The 20,759-nt window shown below is 34.8% G+C and overlaps 2 protein-coding genes and 1 non-coding gene across 6 annotated transcripts; 2 read left to right on the forward strand and 1 right to left on the reverse strand.

Moving 5' to 3' along the window:
- Positions 1-184: 184 nt before the first annotated feature.
- On the forward strand, positions 185-6,597 carry LOC103866404 (short-chain dehydrogenase reductase 3b). Of its 4 annotated transcripts, none has more exons than XM_018659289.2 (7): positions 185-510; positions 821-966; positions 1,061-1,119; positions 1,196-1,256; positions 1,355-1,419; positions 5,411-5,863; positions 6,059-6,597. In XM_018659289.2, the coding sequence occupies exons 4-7, from the start codon at positions 1,209-1,211 to the stop codon at positions 6,363-6,365; spliced, it is 873 nt and encodes a 290-aa protein (XP_018514805.1). In that variant the 5' UTR covers positions 185-510; positions 821-966; positions 1,061-1,119; positions 1,196-1,208; the 3' UTR covers positions 6,366-6,597. The 4 variants fall into 4 exon arrangements, with proteins under 4 accessions (XP_018514805.1, XP_009142565.1, XP_009142566.1 ...); XM_009144317.3 differs by having other exon boundaries at positions 824-966; XM_009144318.3 differs by lacking the exons at positions 185-510; positions 821-966; positions 1,061-1,119; positions 1,196-1,256; positions 1,355-1,419 and adding an exon at positions 4,787-5,324.
- Positions 6,598-6,834: 237 nt separating this feature from the next.
- On the forward strand, positions 6,835-13,636 carry LOC103866405 (E3 ubiquitin-protein ligase hel2). The gene is made up of 7 exons (XM_009144319.3): positions 6,835-8,641; positions 11,187-11,462; positions 11,550-11,758; positions 11,830-11,878; positions 11,946-12,035; positions 12,118-12,180; positions 12,257-13,636. Exons 1-7 carry the CDS (start codon positions 8,474-8,476, stop codon positions 13,412-13,414), a joined length of 2,013 nt encoding a protein of 670 aa, XP_009142567.1. The 5' UTR covers positions 6,835-8,473; the 3' UTR covers positions 13,415-13,636.
- TRNAA-UGC lies at positions 8,242-8,314 on the reverse strand. The gene has a single exon. It is a non-coding gene; the product is annotated as a tRNA-Ala (tRNA).
- Positions 13,637-20,759: the final 7,123 nt, after the last annotated feature.

Here is a 20,759-nt window from a genome sequence, read left to right on the forward strand (position 1 = left end):
ATTTCTTTGGGTGACATAGTATGTTATATAGTTTTGTACGTAAAAATTACTTTTGTTCAAGTTTGACAAAAGGAATTTAGAGCATTGCCAAACTACCTTTTGACGATAATTTTCTTATATATACATTTTAAATTAAAAGCAGGTACTATTTTTATTTTGTGTGAGAAAAATCTCTATAAATAATATGATAAGAAAAAAAATAAAAGAAAAATAAAAGATTAACCCAACGGTAACAAAATTTGAAAAGGTTACTGTTGCTTTAAAATTTAAATGAGACCGTTGTTGTAATAAAGGTAATCAAAATCTCCACCTGTCAATATATAGCTTTGATGAGAAATAAAAGATGTTTTTCTCCTCCGCGTAGAGGGTTAATGTTCTTCTGGATCACCAGCTTCTTCATGTATACTTCCTCTATAAATCGTATCGTGACTCTCTCTCTCTTTCTCGATTCCATTATTTCTCTACTTTGTCAACCCAAACAACATTGGCGTCGACCTCTCCTTCCTTCAGGTACTGCTACTTTTTTTTTTAATTCGGTTATTATTACAAACTGGGGTTGGTCTTTCACTATGTTAGTTTGTGTCTTGCCACATAATTTGTCTGATTTAGAGATTTCTTAGTTGCTCTTTATTATGGTTTTGCAATTTTTTTTTTTTGTAACTGATTTTGCAATATTCTTGCTCTGTATAATAAGTCAGTAAATAGTCTCTGACTTGATTTATTTGGTTATCGTTTCGAAGATGAGATAAGAGAATAACCTCTCATATTGGGTAACCCTTTACTTATATATAAGCCCTTAAATGTTGTTTTCTAATATCAGCAGGGAGGAAAAAAGATTCAACCGGCTGTGACGTTTCAAACAAAAAAGCTCCATGAGTCCGTATTCTGATGATCTTACATCAAAAAGTGGCAACGTGCTTGTGAAGGAGACCCTTTGCCTGCCACCAACCCTCACATTGCTTCAGGGTATATTCTTATCTTTGTCTAACCATTCAATTTTTCTGCTACCATCTTACTTTATCAGATCCAATTCTGAAACATGGGGTCATTTTTTGAATAGGAAGCTAGCTAGTGCTTTGACCAGGTCGTCGTGTCAAGCAAAAGACATCAACACACAAGGTAAGTTTAGTTTTTAGCCTTCACTTTATTATATGATATATTATATAATAATGCTATAGTTGTTTTCACTTTGCAGGATCCGACTCCATATGACTTCTATAGTCCACAACAAAATGCTTACGAATCATCAAGTCGTGGTAATTGCTCTTTCTCACTATCATATTATTTAACCATGACACAGATCTCAACATGTCTTAACTTGTAATCTAATTATTAATTTTTTTTTTTTTTGCAGATTGTGAAGGATGATTACTTTGATCGGATGATGCCTTCGTTCTTCACTTGTTTTCTGTTAATCAGGTCTTCTCTTTTACTTTTAACCTCTTTTTTATTTTTTTGTCAAACACTTGTTTTAAAAGATAGAAACCAAAACGTTTTTTTTCCTCAAAACTCCTTTTTCAAAGTTTTTAGAGAAAAATTTATATAACTAGTTTGATCATGAAAACCTAATTGTAAATTTGTGCTAACAAATAGAATACAATATCTTTTCATTAAGATCGTTTTAGACATTATGTTTCATTTGCTTTGACACTTACTATCATTAAGTTTATCCTAAAACATTCTAGCAACTATAAACAATTTTCTTTTTAGCAAAAAAAAAAACAATTTTCCTTTTATTTTTGTTTGTATTTTTCTGATATTTTTGGCAACAATTGTCTAAAAAAACAGAAAAAAACGTTTCTTTTCAAAATTTCTAAAACTTTTCAAGATTTTTTCTAAGAATAAAATTATATAACTAGATTTGATCACAAAGACTTTATGTGTAAATTTGTCACAAACAAATCTTGTCATGGTGATCGGTAGAGAATATATCTTATTTGAGCTTTATCGACAAGCATGCTAAGAACTAATATTTTTTGTCATAATTAAATAAAGATAAACCTTTTAACTTTAATTTTTAATATTTCAAAAATGCATTTGAAACTATAATTTCCAGCATCTAATTACTCTAGTTCGTTAACAATTAAAAATTATCTATATTGTTTGTTACTTAGGAAATCTATGTTTTCATTATAAACCCAACTTATTAATCCTAATTATCAGAGTGTTTTAATGTATAAACTCAAATTCTTACAAGTATATCATACCTGTGAAGTAATAAATGTTGTCTTTGATCTTTTCTTGGATAAACTCTTTTTTTTTGGGCAAACGATATCTTTGATCTTTAATTTTTTTTTGAAGTTTCATTTATTTACATTATGACATGGCAATAGAGACTATTGTTTATCTTGGTTTGAAATTTGAGTTTCACCGAAGCCATTCTCAGCGTTACTTAACTTACTTCGTTTGCTCCACTCGCCGTCGCTTCACCTTCACATCTCCTATCCGCCGATCATCTATCAATGGTTACGGGTTCGCCGGATCTGCTCATTTTAGGAATGGGTTCACCGGATCTATGTTTGTATATATATGGTATATATGTATGCATAAGTATATGCTTATATTTTTATCCCTAACTCTAAACCCTATCTAAAAGTTAACCTCAAAACTCCATCCAAACTTAAACCCTATCATAATATTAAATCATACCATGAGGCTAAACCCTAAACCCTAGCCTAGGGTTAAACCCTAACCCAAAACCCTGCCCCAGGGTTAAACCCTAACCCTAAACCCTGCCCCAGGGTTAAACCCTAACCCTAAACCCTAGCCTAGGGTTAAACCCTAACCCTAAACCCTGTCCTAGGGTTAAACCCTAACCCTAAACCCTAGCCCCAGGGTTAAACCCTAACCCCAGGGTTAAACCCTAACCCTAAACCCTGCCCTAGGGTTAAACCCTAACCCTAAACCCTGCCCTAGGGTTAAACCCTAACCCTAAACCCTAGCCGAGGGTTAAACCCTAACCCTAAACCCTGCCCTAGGGTTCAACCCTAACCCTAAACCCTAGCCCCAGGGTTAAACCCTAACCCTAAACCCTGCCCTAGGGTTAACCCTAACCCTAAACCCTAGCCTAGGGTTAAACCCTAACCCTAAACCCTAGCCGAGGGTTAAACCCTAACCCTAAACCCTGCCCTAGGGTTCAACCCTAACCCTAAACCCTAGCCCCAGGGTTTAACCCTAACCCTAAACCCTGCCCTAGGGTTAACCCTAACCCTAAACCCTAGCCTAGGGTTACACCCTAACCCTAAACCCTAACCCTAAACCCTGCCTTAGGGTTAAACCCTAACCCTAAACCCTAGCCTAGGGTTAAACCCTAAACCCTGCCCTAGGGTTAAACCCTAAACCCTAGCCTAGGGATTAACCCTAACCCTAAACCCTAGCCTAGGGTTAAACCCTGCCCTAGGGAACCCTAAACCCTAGCCTAGGGTTAAACCCTGCCCTAGGGAACCCTAAACCCTAGCCTAGGGTTAAACCCTAACCCTAAACCCTGCCCTAGGGTTAAACCCTAAACCCTGCCCTAGGGTTAAACCCTAACCCTAAACCCTGCCCTAGGGTTCACCCTAACCCTAAACCCTACCCTAGGGTTAAACCCTAACCCTAAACCCTAGCCTAGGGTTAAACCCTAACCCTAAACCCTTGCCTAGGGTTAAACCCTGACCCTAAACCCTGCCCTAGGGTTCACCCTAACCCTAAATCTTGCCCTAGGGTTAAACCCTAACCCTAAACCCTAGCCTAGGGTTAAACCCTAACCCTAAATTTCATCGTTTTTTTAAATATATATATAACTTATATGAAGACCTAATGAGTTAAATTCCACTTGTAAGATTGAACCATTTTTAAAAAAACATCAACCAAGCAAAATGCTTATCATAAAACAATTTTTTTTTTCTCACAAGAATATAAAACAGAGAAAATGTATACTTAATTTACTACAAAAAATATTTATCTTTATGGCTTATTCACATTTATTATTTTATCAATTTTAACTTTTATACAAAATAAAATAACATGGATAGTCTTCTTTCTGTGTGTATAAAATATTATTTTATTGGCCCAAATTTCACTTTTTGAGTAGTAGGATGATCACTGATTAATGTGGTCCACCACTAATAGCAAACTGTTATTTTTATAATCCGATGCTTTACTATTAAATTCATCTATTATCCAATGATCTATGTCATAAATTCTTTTAGGTGGGGTATTGAATCTATAAACATTTGATTGAATAGGAGGAACTTGAAGATTCCATTAACTTCTTTGTTATTAAATTTAACAGTTTTCTAATTCTGTTAACTATTTATATTATTCAAATTTGGTATATTTTGAGATAGAAGTATTTGAAAGAAATTGAATAAAAAATTATTATAAGTAAATAACTAATTTTTGTGCTTTTAGTTCAGAATTTAAATGGAGTTCTTTATATGATGTATTTATAGGATATGTACATAAATATGTGCGTCAGGATTATTGATCACTATAATATGATAATAAAAAAATAAGTATTTGTACAGAAAGCAAAACTGATGCAAAGATTAAAGCAAAACTGATACAAAGATTAATGCAATATATACACGTGATTGAGGGAAAATTATTTAAAATATATGAACTAATTTTTATTTACTAAAAAAATATATGAACTATTAAGATTTTTCAGTTAATACATGAACTAATTTTAGTTGTCTATATTAAATACATATATTTTTAAAATTAGGAAGTTTTACACTTCGATTTTTTTACGAATTCAACTATGTTTAACAGAGAGGTAAAACAATGTTAAGTGTTGTTGTTAACTGAAGATGTGATTACGTTGTGAAAGCACGGTTACCCTTTTAGCAAATAGAAATTAGTTTATGTATTTCTTTTCTAAAAGTTCCCCAAAGTTAATTCAAACAACAAAGTGATAAACCAAAGAGATAAACCAGAGATAGAGAATGCTGATAAAGAACATAATTCCCACAAATTTAATGGTGGCTTTAACTGACTTGCACCATTTTACAAGGATCTGAGAATACAAGAACATTATCAGAACCTTTGAGACCACTAAAAGTCAGATCGTAATATTTAAGCAGATACATCTAGAAAATTTAATAAATTAACACATAATCTAAACCTAATTAAATACATTATTATAAAGATGACAAGCGTAATTATTAGCGGTGCACAGTTCAGACGGTCAAAACAATTCTTGAGCCATTAAAAAAAGTGAAACTCACATGGCACGATAGAGTTGACTTTTCTCATACATGCATATAATACACATGCATAAATATCAGCACATCAGTTCTCGTAAATATCATTCAGAACGCTTCAACAATGTCTGGACGCAGGCAATTTTCTCATCTCTCATACCATTTCCATATAACGGTATACATAAATTTATATTTATGCAATATGATTTGTTGAATCTTTGCAGATTGGAGGGCAAAGTCGTAATCATCACGGGCGGAGCAAGCGGGATTGGAGCTGAGTCCGTCAGGTTATTCACCAAACACGGCGCCCGAGTCGTTATAGTTGATGTACAAGACGAGCTCGGTCAAGAACTTTCTGTTTCCATCGGAGAAGACAAGGCAAGTTACTATCATTGCGATGTCACAAATGAGACAGAAGTAGAAAACGCCGTCAAGTACACCGTCGACAAACACGGAAGGCTTGACGTTCTGTTTAGTAACGCCGGCGTTATAGAGCCGTTTGTGAGCATTCTTGACCTAAATCTTGACGCGTTAGACCGAACTATCGCCGTTAACCTCCGTGGCGCAGCCGCCTTTTTTAAACACGCGGCACGTGCCATGGTGGAGAAAGGCACGCGTGGCTCCATCATTTGCACCACCAGCATCGCCGCTGAGATCGCCGGGACGGCACCACACGGGTAAACTCAAATATTTCCAACAATTAAAATAAAAATGCTTATTACACAACTAACAAAAGTATGTATTAGTGGACCGCGACAACCAAACCTGCACACATGAGATCATAACTTTGTATTATTGTTAGTAATATTATGGTCATGCTACCATGGTTCATCTAGTTATCTATCCTTATTAAATTGTGAGGTTTATGACAGATATACTGCGTCGAAGCATGGGCTGTTAGGACTGATCAAATCAGCTTCTGGCGGGTTGGGGAAGTACGGGATAAGAGTAAATGGCGTTGCTCCGTTTGGGGTGGCCACACCATTAGTTTGCAACGGATTCAATATGGAGCCAAACGTGGTCGAGGAAAACACGTCAGCGTCGGCGAATCTGAAGGGAATTGTGTTGAAAGCTAGCCATGTGGCAGAGGCTGCTCTGTTTCTAGCATCGGATGAGTCGGCTTACGTAAGCGGTCAGAACCTGGCTGTTGACGGCGGTTACACGGTGGTTAAGTCGTAGCTACAACTTGGCCACATGATGATGAGTTTTTAAATTTTTTATAAAATTGTTGTTTAAAATTATTTGGGTCAAAAGTTGACTTGGATACATGGGGATTGAATAGTTTCTGAGGTAAGCAAGTTGCCTTGAAACGTGGGATGTTGCATTTTTATTTGGAAACATGCATCCATGATCCCATTATCCAACTTATTGCAGATCTCGAGGATAATAAACTAAACAACTATTTTTATAAGGTTGATTGTTTTGATCAGATAATAGGCCTTCTCGTTCAGCTTTTAGTAACTCTTCTTTAATTAACTAATCCCGTAAACATTTTATGACTAATAAATAGTATTTGTTTATGAAATGACTGGACCTGGCCTTGGTAAGTCCTCAACATATCGACACTTGTTCAGTATCCCATATAAGATAATATCAGGTCAGATTGGAGTGGTTTTTAAAACACTTAATCGCTGTAACTTGATCTCATTGTATTGGTAGTAGACAAAAAAACTTAAGTATCTATCAAATTGAATGTGACCAATCTGAGATCTATTCACTGGATGTGTCGTATTCCTTTGGTCCACTCCCCACTTGTTGAAAGGGTTTGTAGCCTCAGTATATATGTATGTGACCAATCTGGGATCTCTTCACCGGATGTGTCATATTCCTTTGGTCCACTCCCCACTTATTGTATTTGTAGTCGACAAAAAGTTAAGTATCTATCAAAATGAATGTGACCAATCTGGGATCTCTTCACTGGCTGTGTCACATTCCTTTGGTCCACTCCCCACTTGTTGAAAGGGTTTGTAGCCTCAGTATATGATTGCTTGGAATATCCCAAAGGGCAACATTGGAAATGGTGAAGATTGTATTGCAGACAAAAGTTAGAAATGTATTTAGGCAAAGTGTTTTGAAAACCGGACCGGATACCGATTCGGTATGACTACTGGTTGACTGGTTGGACCAGTTCAATCGGTCGAACCGGATTTTCTATTTAAAAAATAAATAAATATAATCATATATTTCATTATATGGACTTAAAATGTAGTTCTCCATATGATACGTTCTATGTTCTCTTCTATTAATTAGGTAATAAACAATAACAATAAATTTAGTTAGATTTATAGTTAACAAGTGAATAATATATGAAAACTGAAATTGATAAAAAATCATATGACCGACTGTTAATTACATATTTATTTATTTTTACAATTATAAATCTTAAATTTTATGAATATAACAAAATGAGAATAGAATATGAGAGTCAAAAAGATATTTTAAAAAAAAATTCTTAAAAAAAATAGAACTAAGAGGAAAACCAATTAAGTAGTGAAAGTTAAACATTGATTATGAAATATTAATTTTTAATAACAATTGAAAATACATTATTATATGTTGGTTTTTAGAACTAGATCACCGGCTTTACCTATTTTTAGTTGGTTTCACCGGTTTTTCTCAAAATTCGGGGTTTAAACCGTACCAGACTCGGCGTCGAACCGGTTCGACCGGTCAGTCCGGTCCGGTTTTCAAAGCACTATTAATGGTTGGGTTCAATGCATAATAATAATGGAGCTGCAGGGGATCGAACCCCGTGCCTCTCACATGCAAAGCGAGCACTCTACCATTTGAGCTACAACCCATTGTTGATTTAAGATTCTACCACCACTTCAATTTGCAATGACCTTGATTATCTGATTCATCAGATGTAAGGAAATCATCTCAATGACAATGATCTACTTTATGGATTTGTTTGTGCAGTTAAAAGCCAATTCCAATGCTATATAGGCTTCAAACATAAAATAATCGATAGGCCCTTCTAAACAAATGGGCTTACATTGAGAGATTGGGTCTGGACTTGTAATTTGTATACAGAAAAGGCAAAAACAAACAAAAGTGGAAATGCGGGGCATCGAACCCCGTGCCTCTCGCATGCAAAGCGAGCGCTCTACCATTTGAGCTACATCCCCATCTTGCTTCTTTTAACCATTGTAACATTATCATTATAAAAATGCGTCGGTTCGAATTATTTTCCCATACCTTTCTCTGTGGGTTTTGTTTTTTTGTTGTTGTTTGATGCGTCAAAGGAGTTTCTCTGTTGTGAGTCAGAGAGGAGACAACAAACAAAAATGGATGATTGCTGCGCCGTTTGCGCCGAGAATCTAGAATGGGTTGCTTACGGCTTCTGCGGCCACCGAGAGGTTTGCTCCACCTGCGTCGTTCGCCTCCGCTTCATCCTCGGCGATCGCCGCTGCTGCATCTGCAAAACCGATTGCCCCATCGTCTTCGTCACAAAGGTCACACCTTTTTCACCTCTAACCATCTCTTAAATAGTTAAATGTCTCAACTTTGTTGGTTCTCTTAGTAGCAAAAGTAAAGGTTAAGCCTTTTTCTTTTTTTTTTTTTTTGAATAAAGGCTTTCAAATTAAACATAAACTATTACAGGATAAGACTATGAGTCTTATAGTTTGATAGAGTTTGCATGAAACAAGTTTCATGAATGATTTAATCCCGATCTATGAAACAACAAAGATAGAGACTAGAACAACCAACAATACAATGAAAGACAGTAACTAGTGATAAGAACCACGACCGCGACGGCCACGCTTTCCTCTCCCTCGAACCGTCTTCCATTCCATGTCTTGGAATTTGGTAGGAGGTTTTGTTTCCCTCACACCTCTTGTCAAGCTGAGCGAGCTAGCTGGCTCTAACACAACTTCATCCACATTTCTTAACACTGTGAAACGAGAAGGACTCTCAAATGCACAAGGGTTAAGCGTTGTGGTTAAGGGACCAACAACTAAAGTTTCACAAACCTCAGAGTTGATAATGTTTGATGGAGAGGACTCCATAATAGATGCTGTAGTGGGAATAGACTGCGAGTCTACTAATGTGGATAAAGTGTTGAAAGAGTTAGGTGTAGCAGTGGGGTTCTCCTGATGCACAAGAGAAGAAGAGTATAAAGTGGCATACAATGGGTTTTCAGTATCATCTCTGTCAACTGCAGGGGCTGAAGGATGATGAACAGCAACTTCCAAAGTATGTTCCAAAGCAGGAGAGATTTCAAGCTCAGATAAGAGACCTTCTATCTGTTTAGCATGACTAGTATCCTTTTGCTGAGGGATAATATCTATATCTACTATAGGAATCTCAGAACGGGTGTCTGTTGAAGGCGATGCGGAAGCAGAAGCCTGAGCAGTCGTAGAAGGTAGGAGGCATCTCTTAGCTTTGTGTCCTAGGTTACCACACCTCTCACACATAGATGGAATCCATGTGTAATCAACATTAACCAGGAAAATATTACCTTGTTTATCATCCAAGGCAATAAGCTTCGGAAAGTCTCTATCCAGCTCCATCTCAACTAAAACCTTTGCTTCACCCATACTTGTAGGATCAAGTCGAGGTTTATGAGTAAGAATGGGTTCTCCAAGTCCTGAAGCAACATGACTTATTCCTAATCTCGAGTAGCAACAATCAGGAACGTTCTTCAATGTGGCCCATACCGGCAGTGTAGAAATTTCCGGGATTTTGAAAGAGCCTTCTGGAGTCCAAGGCAGAACGAAAAGTAAGCAATCATCAATATGCCATACTCCACGCTGAATAACCCAATGACGAGTAGGTTGGTGTGGAATATGAAACATGTAAGATGAATCACCAAGCTTCTTACAACTGATCTTACAGCTTCTGCCCCAAATTCTATTTACCACAGCATGTACCAAACCACCTGGAGGTAAAGAACACTTGTGAAACTTGCCAATGACATACTCGTCTTTGTTCTCCGGACCTAGCTTGAGCACTTTCGAAGGAATAGATACCTCAGGTGTGCCATCAAGACGGTATGTTGGAGTGGCTGCTCGGTAAAGATTTCGCGACTGAGGACTTAATCTCGCAGCCCACGGAAAGCGGAGACTCCCATCGGCTTTTAGTTCTGGTGGTGGAAGCTTTTCAACCGGAGGTTGGAGAGTACGAGGTGGGTACTTACCCTTTGGTTTCTTGTTTAAGATCTCATCGTTTAGAGTTGGCCAGAGAGCGGCTAACTGATTTCCAACTATGGCAGGATCATAATCTTGAGGAGTAGTTGGTTCAGGAGGAGTAGCTGGAGGTTTGAAGTAGAGAGGTTTAGCCCATGAACCCAAAGAAGGGACAAATTTTTCTGTAACTTGATCAAGATTAACTGATGGAGTTATGAGTGAGCCAGGGATCTCAGCCGAAGCTAGCTCTGCGACGGCTTGAGAGAGTGATAAGGATCCAGGATTGTCAGGTGTGATTGCGGCCGTGTTAAGAACAGGAGAATCCATGGCTGAGTTCTGCATTGAGAGGTCCGAGCCAAACTGAGCGAGAGGAGAGTTGGACTCACTCGTAACATTCGGAGAGAGAACGGTATCCATCAAAGTCTGAGCTTGAGACGAGTTCGGCGGAGCATTGGTCTCAGCCGTGTTCACCATCGGAGCCATGACTGTAGATGGAAGAGGCAGAGACGACGAACGTACCAGAGACGAAGGAAGGTTAGCCGTGAACACATAAACTGGAGGCGGCGTAGACGTCGAAGAACCGTCACGACACTCTTCTTGCACAGTGCCCATGGCAAAGGAAGGAGAAATGAAGAGGTAGAGGAGGAGACAGGTGACCGCGAAGGGAAGACCTACCGGCGACGACTCTCAGTCGCGTCGTCGAGTTTCACGGTTGAAATTAGGGATTCGCTTCTTGTGCTCTGTTTTGGGGGCGCGTGGTGCGCGTCGTCGAGTTTCGTTATGATGAGTTGTACGGTTAAGCCTTTTTCACCTCACTGTGCTTTAAAGGTCTCATAACATTTACTAAAAGCTTTGATCTTTACACTTGCAGGAGTTTGGTGATGATACAAAGACGATTACTGACTTCTCGACGTTGCCAACAGAACCAAAGGAAGGTCGTGTAGGCTCCTTCTGGTACCATGAAGAGACCAAAGTCTTCTTTGATGACTTTAACCAGTACACAAGGATTAAGTCAATGTGCAGACTCTCCTGCACCTCTTGTGTCTCTAACCATCGTATGCGGTTTAAGAGCGTTGAGCACTTGAAGAATCACTTGAACCATCAGCATAAGTTGCATATGTGCAGTTTATGTCTTGTGGGTCGTAAGGTCAGGGGCTGAGACTAGTACTACTACCACCCTCTTTGGTCTTAAGGTTTTGTGATGAACAAAGCTCATGCTTTTTTGTTATGACAGGTATTCATTTGTGAGCAGAAGCTGTTTACTAAGGAGCAGTTGAATCAGCATATAAGTAGCGGTGACTCTGAAGTTGATGGAAGTGAGAGTGAAAGAGGAGGCTTCACTGGTCATCCTATGTGCGAGTTCTGTAAGCGTCCGTTCTACGGTGGCAATGAGCTTTACACTCATATGTCTAGAGAGCATTACACCTGTCACATTTGCCAAAGGTGACTGTACTTTTATTATGAATTTTGATTGACCTTGGAATGATTTAATCTGATTCAATCTGGCATTGTAGGTTGAGACCGGGTCAATATGAGTATTATGGAAACTATGATGATCTGGAGGTATGAATGTATATCCTATGGTATAATGTATGTGGCTGCATTGAGTTCTCATTTGATTTTGTAACAGGCTCACTTCCGCAGTGACCATTTCTTATGTGAAGACGAGTCTTGTCTTGCTAAGAAGTTCATAGTTTTCCAAACTGAACCTGAGTTGAAAGTAAATCCTTTTCTTCCTTTCTGTTCCCACTGTTTGATACCTTCTTTGCTCTATTAAAAGTATTACTTGCATTTGTTTTTAGAGGCACAACACAGTTGATCATGGAGGTAGAATGTCTCGGTCTCAGCAAAGTGCATCGTTACAGGCATGTAACTATCTCTCTTGTCAGCTTGTGTGTTGATTTCTGCTTGCCTAATGTTTAATATTTGGTTCGGTTTCAGATTCAAGCGGGTTTTCAGGTCCAGAGTCGCCGTGGAAGGAGACGATCATCTCAAGCACCTTATGCCATTGACGACGGTTATCCTCTTCTTCAAACTATGAGGAGCCCTGGAGGATCACGTCTGGGAGAATCTTCTTTCCCTCCACTCTCTGTGCAAGCAAACCGAGGAGTGCAAACAAGATTTGGACAGAACTCAGAGAGTAACAATCTAAGACATGAAGCAAATAGAAGTGCAGCTGCTAGGTCTTCTCAAACCTGGCCAGCGTTAATCCGAGGCCCAACTCAAGCATCTGTTCCAAGCAGTATACAATCTTCTAGCGCTTCTGCTCAATCTCAGTCTAGAACTCTTGCTTCTGCTCAAGCATCAGTTGGTGGATGTTCATCTGGTTCTTCACTGAATCCCTGCAATGCAAAGAGGAATCATCACACATCTTCAACTGCTAAAACGTCTGATACAAGATCACTAGAGCAGCCTTCTCATCCTGGTTCTCCTCCAGATTCTGCTGTGAAGTCTGATAACAAGAGTTTGGTTGATAAAATACGCTCCAGCCTCGGTCACGATGAAGAGTTATTCAAGGCCTTCAAAGATACATCAGGAAAGTATCGTCATGGTTCGATAGATGCTAGAACTTACTTAGAGTATGTGAAAGGGTATGGGTTGTCTCACTTAGTTCTCGATATGGCTAGACTCTGCCCTGACCCTAAGAGACAGAAGGAGCTCATTGATACCTATAATGCTTGCTTGAAGAGCAGTTCACAGACAAAAGAGAGTTGCGGTTTGAAGAAAAACAAAGGGAAAGCTGTGAAAGTTGAAAGTAGCAGTGACTCCATGGGGTTTAAGTTGCAGTTCTCTGACAAATCTCAGGATGAAGACAAGGTGAAGGTACAGAAAGACAAAGGCAAAGCAGTTGTGGACACTTCATCTGGTGGTGGAGTGGGATTAGGCGGCAACACAGGGAAGCAATTTAAGAAAACTCCAAAGTTTCTTAGAGCACGTCTTGGCGAGAAATCCATGGCTGCAAACCTTAGGAGTTCTTCTAACTCAACAGAGCCTGAAGGAGAATCCAAGAATGATGACTCCAAAAGTAGCCAGAGCTCTCCCGGTGGGTTGCAACTTCGTGGTGCTTGGCGGAGAGGAAGTGCAAAACTCTTCTCCTAGTTAAATAAAAAAGAATCTGTGTTCTCTTTTGCTTCCTTAGGAAAATAGACAGTGATATGACTGATTTTGCACAACAGATGAACCAAGTCTAGATCATCGAATAGTCATATAAGCTTGCATGTGTGTTTGTTTGGGTCTTTTTGATGTAGTGACAGAGCTTATGTTGAAGTATATGGACTAACAACATCGAATGTTAGCAAATGCAAAGGAATCCATTTTGTCTTTAGACAAAGAAAAACTCTTTAACACTAATTAACTTTGCCTAGAAAGCCTCAAAGAAACTAACAGGCAAGTCCCAGTTGCATAAACGCACTTGCTTGGGGCAGAATGTTGTTAACAAATACGAATAAGGTTTTACCAAGAGACAGATGATGCATTGTAATATTGTATCATTCACGATTCGACGATTGTGAAATAGGCACAAACACAACGTCTCTGTATCGTTGAAGATTTCATCTATCAACAGTATCTACAGTTGTTGCTTGAACCATTACTATTTTAACAACAAAGCGAGGATAGCTCAGTTGGGAGAGCCTCAGACTGAATATCTGAAGGTTGCGTGTTCGCACCGCAAATGTATTGTTTTTTTTAATTCCTTGTTAAATTAATTTTTGTAGAGTTTGTGAATTTTAAAAGTTGATAGAATTTAAAAGTTAGGTGGATCGTGAACATTACGGTAAATGCTCTATATAATGAATTTTACATTCTTTAATGTTGTTTAAAATTATCTAACCACAATATATACTAAACTCTTTTTTATGGTACATAAGTATCGTTTCTATTTTTTTTAACAATTAATTTAATATAGTGAAGTTTACACACTTTAATGTTGTTGAAAAATTTCTAATCACATTATAAGTTTGTATTAATGTATGCTAAACTATCTTTCATAGTACATAGACATCACTATAGTTTTTAAAAAATTAATTTAATAAATTTTATATACTAATTAAACCAGTGGACTAAATACTATAAAATATATATATTTTCTAGAGAAACGGACACAACATACATTTCAAATATCTTTGACAATCATCATATGTCTGTTAAGAATGCAACTATGCAATAAAAAAACAGTGTCTTATTTTTTAAATTTTTCTCAAATCTCAAGGTTAACCCCTACAAAATTGAGTTCTTCGGTAATTACAATATATATTGAAGTCTACATTCTTTAGTGTTGTTTAAATTTTTTTTAACAATTCTAAATTTATATTAATGTATGCTAAAATCTCTTTCATGGTATATATACATCACTATATTTTTTAAAAATTTAATTTAATAAATTTTATGTACTACTTAAATCAGTGGACTAAACAGTATAAAATATATATTCTCTAGAGAAACAAACACAACATACATTTCAAACCTCTTTGACCATCATCATATGTCTGTTAAAGATGCAACTATGCAATAAAAAAATTGTCAAATTTTTTGATTTTTTTCCAAAATCTGAAGGTTAACCCCTACAAAATTGAGTTTTTCGATAAATGCTCTATATAATGAAGTTTACACTCTTTAATGTTGTTTAAACATCTCTAACCATATTATAAATTTATATTAACGTATGCTAAACTCTTTTTCATGGTACATAGACATCATTATAGTTTTTAAAAATTTAATAAATTTTATATACTACTGAAATTAGTGGACTAAACACTATAAAATATATATTCTCTAGAGAAACGGACACAACATACATTTCAAACCTCTTTTAACATCATCATATATCTGCTAAGGATGGAACTATGCAATAAAAAAATATTGTCAACTTTTTTGAATTTTTTCTCAAAATCTGAAGGTTAACCCCTACAAATTTGAGTTTTTTGGTAATTGCAACATATATTAAAGTTTACATTCTTTAGTGTTGTTTAAAATTTTTTAAACACATTATAAATTTGTATTTATGTATGCTAAACTCTCGTTCATGGTACATAGACATCAATATAGTTTCTAAGAATTTAATTTAATAGATTTTATATACTACTTAAATCAGTGGACAAAACACTATAAAATATACATTCTCTAGAGAAATGGACAAAACATACATTTCAAACCTCTTTGACCATCATCATATGTTTGTTAAGGATGCTACTATGCAATAAAAAAATATTGTAAAATTTTTTGATTTTTTTTCAAAATATGAAGGTTAAGCCCTACAAAATCGAGATTTTTCGGTTAATATTCTATACAATGAAGTTTACACCCTTTAATGTTGTTTAAAAATTTATAACCACATTATTCATTTGTATTAATGAATGCTAAAATCTCTTTCATGGTACATAGACATCACTATAGTTTTTAAAAATTTAGTTTAATAAATATTATATACTACTTAAATCAGTTGACTAAACACTATAAAATATACATTCTCTAGAGAAATAGACACAATATACATTTCAAGCCTCTTTGACCATAATCATATGTCTGTTAAAGATGCAAATATGCAATAAAAAAAGATTGTCAAATTTTTTAATTTTTATATTAATGTATATTAAACTCTCTTTCATGGTACATGGGCATCGTTTAAATTTTTTGTTAATTAATTTAGTAAAACTTCATAATACTCCCTAAATTTTTTTTTTTTTTTAATACTCCCTAAATTGGTTAACTAACTACTATAAAATCGCTATTCTCTAGAAAAACGGAGAAAACAAAGGTTCCAAACTTCTTTGACCTTCATCACATGTTAGTGAAGGATGCAACTATGCAATAAAATAGAATTTTAATTTTTTTGATTTTTTGTCAAAATCTATGGTTAACCCCTACGAAAATATTTAATTTTCCGTAAATACTCTATATACTGAAGCATATGAGCTTTAGTGTTGTTTTAAATTTTCAAAACACATTCTACATTTGTATTGATGTATATTAAACTCTCTTTCACAGTATATGGGCATCAATTAAATTTTTTATCAATTAATTTATGAAAACTTCATAATACTCCCTAAATTAGTTGACTAACCACTATAAAATCGCTATTTTCTAGAAAAACGGAGACACTAAAGGTTCCAAACCTCTTTGACCTTCATCATATATTAGTGAATGATGCAACTATACATTAAAATAGAATTTTCATTTTTTTTTAATTTTTCTCAAAATCTATGGGTTAACCCCTACGTAAATACTGAATTTTTCGGTAAATGCTCTAATAATGAAACATATAATCTTTGGGGTTGTTTTAAAATTTCTAAACACATTCTACATTTGTATTAATGTATATTAAACTCATTTTAATGGTACAAGGGCATCGTTTTAATTTTTTGTCTTTTAATTTAGTAAAACTTCATAATACTCCCTAAATTAGTGGACTAACCACTATAAAATTGCTATTTTCTAGAAAAACAGAGACAAAAATGGTTCCAAACCTCTTTGACCTTTATCATATGTTGGTGAAGGATGCAACTATGCATTAAAACAGATTTTTCATATTTTTGAATTTTTCTCAAAATCTATGGGCTTACCCCTACGAAAATACTGAATTTTTCGGTAAATGCTCTAATAATGAAGCATATAATCTTTGGGGTTGTTTTAAAATTTCTAAACACATTTTACATTTGTATTAATGTATATTAAACTCATTTTCATGGTACAAGGGCATCGTTTTAATTTTTGTCACTTAATTTAGTAAAACTTCATAATACTTCCTAAATTGGTGGACTAACCACTATAAAATTGCTATTCTCTAGAAAAACGGAGACATAAATGGTTCCAAACCTCTTTGACCTGCATCATATGTTGGTGAAGGATGCAACTATGCATTAAACCAGAATTTTCATATTTTTGAATTTTTCTGAAAATCTATGGGCTAACCCCTACGAAAATACTGAATTTTTCGGTAAATGCTCTAATAATGAAGCATATAATCTTTGGGGTTGTTTTAAAATTTCTAAACACATTCTACATTTGTATTAATGTATATTAAACTCATTTTCATGGTACAAGGGCATCGTTTTAATTTTTTGTCACTTAATTTAGTAAAACTTCATAATACTCCCTAAATTGGTGGACTAACCACTATAAAATCGCTATTTTCTAGAAAAACAGAGACAAAAATGGTTCCAAACCTCTTTGACCTTCATCATATGTTGGTGAAAGATGCAACTATGCATTAAAACAGATTTTTCATATTTTTGATTTTTTCTCAAAATCTATGGGCTAACCCCTACGAAAATACTGAATTTTTAGGTAAATGCTCTAATAGTGAAGCATATAATCTTTGGGGTTGTTTTAAAATTTCTAAATACTTTCTACATTTGTTTTAATGTATATTAAACTCATTTTCATTGTACAAGGGCATCGTTTTAATTTTTTGTCACTTAATTTAGTAAAACTTCATAATACTCCCGAAATTGGTGGACTAACCACTATAAAATCGCTATTTTCTAGAAAAACAGAGACAAAAATGGTTCCAAACCTCTTTGACCTTCATCATATGTTGGTGAAGGATGCAACTATGCATTAAAACAGAATTTTCATATTTTTGAATTTTTCTCAAAATCTATGGGCTAACCCCTACGAAAATACTGAATTTTTCGGTAAATGCTCTAATAATGAAGCATATAATATTTGGGGTTGTTTTAAAATTTCTAAAGACATTCTACATTTGTATTAATGTATATTAAACTCATTTTCATGGTACAAGGGCATCATTTTAATTTTTTTGTCACTTAATTTAGTAAAACTTCATAATACTCCCTAAATTGGTGGACTAACCACTATAAAATCGCTATTCTCTAGAAAAACGGAGACAAAAATGGTTCCAAACCTCTTTGACCTTCATCATATGTTGGTGAAGGATGCAACTATACATTAAACAGATTTTTCATATTTTTGAATTTTTTTCAAAATCTATGGGTTAACCCCTACGAAAATACTGAATTTTTCGGTAAATGCTCTAATAATGAAGCATATGATCTTTGGGGTTGATTTAAAATTTATAAACACATTCTACATTTGCATTAATGTATATTAAACTCATTTTCATGGTACATGGGCATCGTTTTAATTTTTTTGTCTATTAATTTAGTAAAACTTCATAATACTCCCTAAATTGGTGGACTAACCACTATAAAATCACTATTTTTTTGGGAAATGGAGACAACAAAAGTTCGAAACCTGTTTGACCTTCATCATATGTTAGTGAAGGATGCAACTATGCATTAAACCTGAATTTTCATATTTTTGAATTTTTCTCAAAATCTATGGGCTAACCCCTACGAAAATACTGAATTTTTCGGTAAATGCTATAATAATGAAGCATATGATCTTTGGGGTTGTTTTAAAATTTATAAACACATTCTACATTTTTATTAATATATATTAAACTCATTTTCATGGTACAAGGGCATCGTTTTAATTTTTGTCACTTAATTTGGTAAAACTTCATAATACTCCCTAAATTAGTTGACTAACCACTATAAAATCGCTATTTTCTAGAAAAACGGAGACACAAAAGGTTCCAAACCTCTTTGACCTTCATCATATATTAGTGAATGATGCAACTATACATTAAAATAGAATTTTCATTTTTTTTGAATTTTTCTCAAAATCTATGGGTTAACCCCTACGTAAATACTGAATTTTTCGGTAAATGCTCTAATAATGAAACATATAATCTTTGGGGTTGTTTTAAAATTTCTAAACACATTCTACATTTGTATTAATGTATATTAAACTCATTTTAATGGTACAAGGGCATCGTTTTAATTTTTTGTCTTTTAATTTAGTAAAACTTCATAATACTCCCTAAATTAGTGGACTAACCACTATAAAATTGCTATTTTCTAGAAAAACAGAGACAAAAATGGTTCCAAACCTCTTTGACCTTCATCATATAATAGTGAAGGATGCAACTATGCATTAAACCAGAATTTTCATATTTTTGAATTTTTCTCAAAATCTATGGGCTAACCCCTACGAAAATATTGAATTTTTCGGTAAATGCTCTAATAATGAAGCATATAATCTTTGGGGTTGTTTTAAAATTTCAAAACACTTTTTACATTTGTATTAATGTATATTAAACTCATTTTCATGGTTAAAGGGCATCGTTTTAATTTTTTTGTCACTTAATTTAGTAAAACTTCATAATACTCCCGAAATTGGTGGACTAACCACTATAAAATCGCTATTTTCTAGAAAAACAGAGACAAAAATGGTTCCAAACCTCTTTGACCTTCATCATATGTTGGTGAAGGATGCAACTATGCATTAAAACAGATTTTTCATATTTTTGAATTTTTTTCAAAATCTATGGGCTAACCCCTACGAAAATATTGAAATTTTCGGTAAATGCTCTAATAATGAAGCATATAATCTTTGGGGTTGTTTTAAAATTTCAAAACACTTTCTACATTTGTATTAATGTATATTAAACTCATTTTCATGGTTAAAGTGCATCGTTTTAATTTTTTGTTACTTAATTTAGTAAAACTTCATAATACTCCCGAAATTGATGGACTAACCACTATAAAATCGCTATTTTCTAGAAAAACAGAGACAAAAATGGTTCCAAACCTCTTTGACCTTCATCATATGTTGGTGAAGGATGCAACTATGCATTAAAACAGATTTTTCATATTTTTGAATTTTTCTCAAAATCTATGGGCTAACCCCTACGAAAATATTGAATTTTTCGGTAAATGCTCTAATAATGAAGCATATAATCTTTGGGGTTGTTTTAAAATTTCAAAACACTTTCTACATTTGTATTAATGTATATTAAACTCATTTTCATGGTTAAAGGGCATCGTTTTAATTTTTTGTCACTTAATTTAGTAAAACTTCATAATACTCCCGAAATTGGTGGACTAACCACTATAAAGGCGCTATTTTCTAGGAAAACAGAGACAAAAATGGTTCCAAACCTCTTTGACCTTATCATATGTGTTGGCATTAAAACAGATTTTTCATATTTTTGAATTTTTCTCAAAATCTATGGGCTAACCCCTACGAAAATACTGAATTTTTCGGTAAATGCTCTAATAATGAAGCATATGATCTTTGGGGTTGTTTTAAAATTTCTAAACACATTCTACATTTGTATTAATGTATATTAAACTCATTTTCATGGTACATGGGCATCGTTTTAATTTTTTGTCAATTAATTTAGTAAAACTTCATAATACTCCCTAAATTGGTGGACTAACCACTATAAAATCGCTATTTTCTAGGGAACGGAGACAAAAAAGTTTCAAACCTCTTTGACCTTCATCATATGTTAGTGAAGGATGCAACTATGCATTAAACAGAATTTTCATATTTTTGAATTTTTCTCAAAATCTATGGGCTAACCCCTACGAAAATACTGATTTTTCGGTAAATGCTCTAATAATGAAGCATATGA

This window comes from Brassica rapa, chromosome A05 (assembly GCF_000309985.2).
Source record: "Brassica rapa cultivar Chiifu-401-42 chromosome A05, CAAS_Brap_v3.01, whole genome shotgun sequence".
In the NCBI taxonomy this organism is placed as follows: Eukaryota; Viridiplantae; Streptophyta; class Magnoliopsida; order Brassicales; family Brassicaceae; genus Brassica; species Brassica rapa.

What these genes read in the sequence shown, in the direction of transcription:
- LOC103866404 (XM_018659288.2), top strand. Translation starts at nt 5,241, where the DNA reads ATGCATATAATACACATGCATAAATATCAGCACATCAGTTCTCGTAAA. An exon ending in GCCGGGACGGCACCACACGG is followed by an intron (nt 5,864 to 6,058) that starts GTAAACTCAAAT and finishes GGTTTATGACAG; the next exon opens with ATATACTGCGTCGAAGCATG.
- LOC103866405 (XM_009144319.3), top strand. Translation starts at nt 8,474, where the DNA reads ATGGATGATTGCTGCGCCGTTTGCGCCGAGAATCTAGAATGGGTTGCT. An exon ending in TATGTCTTGTGGGTCGTAAG is followed by an intron (nt 11,463 to 11,549) that starts GTCAGGGGCTGA and finishes TTGTTATGACAG; the next exon opens with GTATTCATTTGTGAGCAGAA. An exon ending in ACCTGTCACATTTGCCAAAG is followed by an intron (nt 11,759 to 11,829) that starts GTGACTGTACTT and finishes CTGGCATTGTAG; the next exon opens with GTTGAGACCGGGTCAATATG.